General features: G+C 35.0%; 1 protein-coding gene across 1 annotated transcript in view; it reads right to left on the bottom strand.

The window, feature by feature from the left end:
• CAPN1 (calpain 1) overlaps positions 1 to 4,332 on the bottom strand; it is a 48,951-nt gene that overhangs the window by 15,413 nt on the left and 29,206 nt on the right. Inside the window, exon 11 of the mRNA XM_072421400.1 lies at positions 1,597 to 1,769. Coding sequence (XP_072277501.1) covers positions 1,597 to 1,769 — 173 coding nt within the window. The remainder of the gene's footprint in view (positions 1 to 1,596; positions 1,770 to 4,332) is intronic.

Here is a 4,332-nt window from a genome sequence, read left to right as displayed (position 1 = left end):
GGTCTACAATTTAAAAAAAAAATTTCATGAAAAACAGTGTACCGCTTTTGGTACAGAAATCTAGACATCAGTGTAACGCCCAGGTGGTTAAGGCACGTATAAAGGATATATGAATATATATATTCTGGTCAAGAAATAATTAGGTAAAGAACTTAGTAACTAAAGAAATTTAGACTAGTGTTTAGATAATACTTAATAATAAGGGAAAAGTCAGATCAAAATTTAGTGCTTAAAACAGATGGTCCCCAGTGGTGATGCTGGTGAGCTATAACATTGTAATTGACAATACATGCTTCAATATAATGTAACCAATATACCATAAAAAAAAAAATAATTAGGATGTTCAAAAGTATATATATATATATATACCTGACAGAGGAGTCAAGGTGGGGGGTTGTAGTAAGATGAATCTAATTAGGTATTTCCTATGTGGACTATTTGAAGGATAGTCACTAAATGAAGAAGAACATATAAGAAAGCATTAGAATATGTTTGAAAACGTTAGTGGGATTAGGTAGGTTGTATTAAGGTTAGGTAAAACGGTGAGGTTAATCGCTTACCCAAGAATGGCATATGCAAAAGGATACTGTTGAGGTTTTTTAGGTATGTAAATACTTAACCTATAAGATATGAATAATAATGCCAGGGGCTGACATGTAGTAGTGGTAAAAGTAAATTAGAAAATGAGGATAAGGAGGATACTTTTGAACATCCTAATTATTTTTTAAGGTATATTTGTTACATTATACTGAAGCATGTATTGTCAATTACAATGTTACAGCTCACCAGCATCACCACTGGGGACCATGTGTTTTAAGCACTAAATTCTGATCTGACATTTTCCTGACTTATTTTTAAGTATTATCTAAACACTAGTCTAAATTTCTTTAGTTACTTAGTTCTTTACCTAATTATTTCTTGACCAGAAAATATATATACACATATCCTCTATATGTGCATTATTATACAATAGTGATATGCAATATACCCATCATTACATGTATTAATGTATATATATATTTGCTGACACTCGCTAATGTCATTAACTTGTAATTCTCCTGTATATATAGACCACCAATCGTATAAAGTCATGTACCCCTGAGGAAGCCCAATTTGGGCGAAACGCATCGGGGACTTATAAGGAAAATACGGTCATATCATCACTATTTTTTCCATCATTTATTGTTTTCATTTTTTCTGTGTTAGTATCACCCTGTCTAGTGAATTTCCCTACTTCAGTGACCTATAACAGAACTAGGCAAGACAAACATAAATAGTTGTATACGCTTTATTTTGATGATTATTTACATGTATGAATTTAATACATATAATAATACAATACATTTTGACTCAAGACTTTTGAGCCTCAAACCTCTTTCTTTGCTCCCTCTCTGTGTTTTTTTCGAAAATATGCATTATTTAGGACAAGAACAGTGCTGAGGTGGCCTAGTCTGAGGTGTCACTCTATTAGTGAAAATACCTTAGTGGCATTCTTTAAATTTAGAGCAAACCCATCACCATATTAATTATACTACACCAAATATCTTACACAATAACATATATAATAAGCACAACTGAACAAGCAAGCTACCATACCTCATAGACAGCAAAACCAATTGTCTCCATGTCCTTTCCAAATCGCCTCTCTTTTCTGCGGTTTTTCTGCATAAGTGCAAGAAGGAAAGTGCAGCCTTTTTCTCGGCCATAATCGTCGTTGTCATCCTCATGTTCCAGATTTATTTTGAACTGAGGGTTAATCCAGAATGTAGCTATAAAGGAGAAGATGTGTGATAAACAAAGGGGAGAAATTTAACTGGACAGTCATATATAGCAAGCAGCTATATAGTACAAATTTCAGCACAACTGCTACTTACTTAGCAGCTTGGCAACATTTCCCTAGACATTTAGACCACCATCCCATCATGTGGTCTGTGTTTGGAAATATGTCTGCAACTTTTTTGCGAAGTTCACAACTAATTACAGTCTATTGGTTTTGTGGCTTCTACCACACTGTACACCAAAGAATTTCTTTTACTTTACCAGGGGTCATTTAAAAGAAATCTGTCATAAATGAGAAGAGTGAGTTTATTTACTAAAGAGTTTTAGACTCTTTACTCTTCATCAAATAGTTCACTTAGTTAATGAAGTAAACCTCTGCTGGCTTTTTCCATCTCATCAAGTGCAGTAAATATTATGTGTTCCCTGAAACAACCATGGAGGCTGAGCTCTGCTTCTGACAGTGTCAACATTACATTGTCTTCTCTTATGAATGTGTAATCATTGGGCCTGGTTTATTAAAGCTCTCCAAGACTGGAGAGGATACACTTTCATCAGTGAAGCTGGGTTATCCAGAAAACCTGGAATGGATCTGGTCCAGGATTGAAATCATTTACTAACAATCAGCTAATGACTTTTAGGAAATAAATTCCAGTTTTTCTGCATCACCCAGCTTCACTGATGAGAGAGCTTTAATAAATCAGGCCCAATGACTCAAGGATGCAGACAAGGACTTCTGACTTCTTTGACCTCTAGAATTTCAGTTGCAGCTGGGCGCCAAACACCTCTGGGGTAGAATGCTTGTTTTTGTCTGGAGCAGCCTTTCTCAACCTTTTTAGCCCAGAGAAATCCTTAAAAAAGTTCAAGGAACAAATGCTAAAATGTCACTGTATGTGAAATATATTGATGAGTGACAAAAGAGAAAAGCATATGGCACAGGTACAGTTTTTGAAACTTGTGGTAGATAATTTTAACTCTAGAATGCTCTCAAAACTTTTTTCAGTTACAGTCACAAAATAACTATTAGAAATAATCACATAGCCACTGATTCTGCCCTGTGATGTTATCCAAAAATTTTGCAGGCACAGATAAGGGAACTCCTGGAAATTTCCAGAAGAATTCTAGAGTTGTAATTTGCCGCGACTGCTGCTGAAAAAATAATGCTGTAGCATTCAGCGGGTATGAAACAGACCTAACAGTTTCCTAAAGGTGTTAAGCACAAACAACACTAAATTATACAGTTTACAAACTATATATACTAAGTAGAGCAAGGATTGGTATATAATTTATGTACCCTATCCAACAAATTTACATAACCAAAACAGAATCAATTTTTAGAAATTTAAAGGCACTAATTAAAAATGTTTGATTCACTTTATAAGTTAAAATATGATTTAGAATATGATTAGAAATAATCAACGATATGTTAGCAGTTACAGAAACATTATTTGTACATATAAGACACTTTTCACAACATAAGCTTCCTGAGGACTGATGAGAATGATATATCTGAAATTATATCTCTAAGTATTAACACCAACAGAAATAACTTCAACTACTACTGATCTTTAAATATGGCAAATCCAAAGGGAGGAGTAGACCAAGCAGTGCCAATATAACCCCACATCTCTGTTTATTTGTACATTTTTGGGAGGGCCATATCATTAGATCTAGAAGTCTTGTTGTGCTTAATATGCAGAGTTTTTTTCTCAGGCTCCTTCCTTTGATGACCAGATGTATTAAATCTTTAGGGCTGTGTTTGCAGAGTTTAAAGTTCTAAAATTGATTCTGTTTTGGGTATAAACAAACTTAATAAAAAAAGATAAAAGACAATAAAAATACATTTAATAAAGGTGGTTTGTTTGGCAAAGTGAATCATCCCCTTGGTAGTATTTCACTTAGCTAAGTAAATGCAATGAAAATTCACTTTGCAAAGAACAGCAAATAACAGCTATTGTGAAATATTGTGAAATATCCCTTACCAGGGTACAATTAACGTTGCTGAGTGAGAAGCCTATATTACTTTAATAAATCAATATTCAACAGTTTTCCCAACACCTGTACAAGGATGCAGTTGTATTTTAAAGCTTACAGTAAATAAACTCATGTAAAGGCCTCCCTTGTACTACATGCCTGTTCATTCTATATCTTTGCATTGTTCACCTTTTTGAGAATTGTGAAAGCATTTTACATGTGGTACCAATGATTCTTATAGCATCTGCACTTGCCGAAAAATGCACCAAATTTGCAGCAAGCAAGGTTTTTATCACCACACTTTTAAAACTGTGACCAAATGTTGCTACTAGGGATAAGCGGACACCTGGAAGTTTGGGGTCGGCCGAACTTCGGCTCAAAGTTCGGGATCGGGACCTGAACTTGACCCCGAACCTGAACCCTATTGAAGTCAATGGGGACCCGAACTTTGGGGCACTAAAATGCCTGTAAAATGTCCAGGCAGTACAGATAGAGATTCTCTATCTAAGAATACAGGGCACTACAGGTGATGAACCGGGATCTATCTAAGAATACCGCGATTGCAGTTGCAGCGCTGTACTG

This window comes from Pyxicephalus adspersus, chromosome 9, assembly GCF_032062135.1.
Source record: "Pyxicephalus adspersus chromosome 9, UCB_Pads_2.0, whole genome shotgun sequence".
Classification (NCBI taxonomy): domain Eukaryota; kingdom Metazoa; phylum Chordata; class Amphibia; order Anura; family Pyxicephalidae; genus Pyxicephalus; species Pyxicephalus adspersus.
This window is presented reverse-complemented; position numbering and strand designations above follow the sequence as displayed.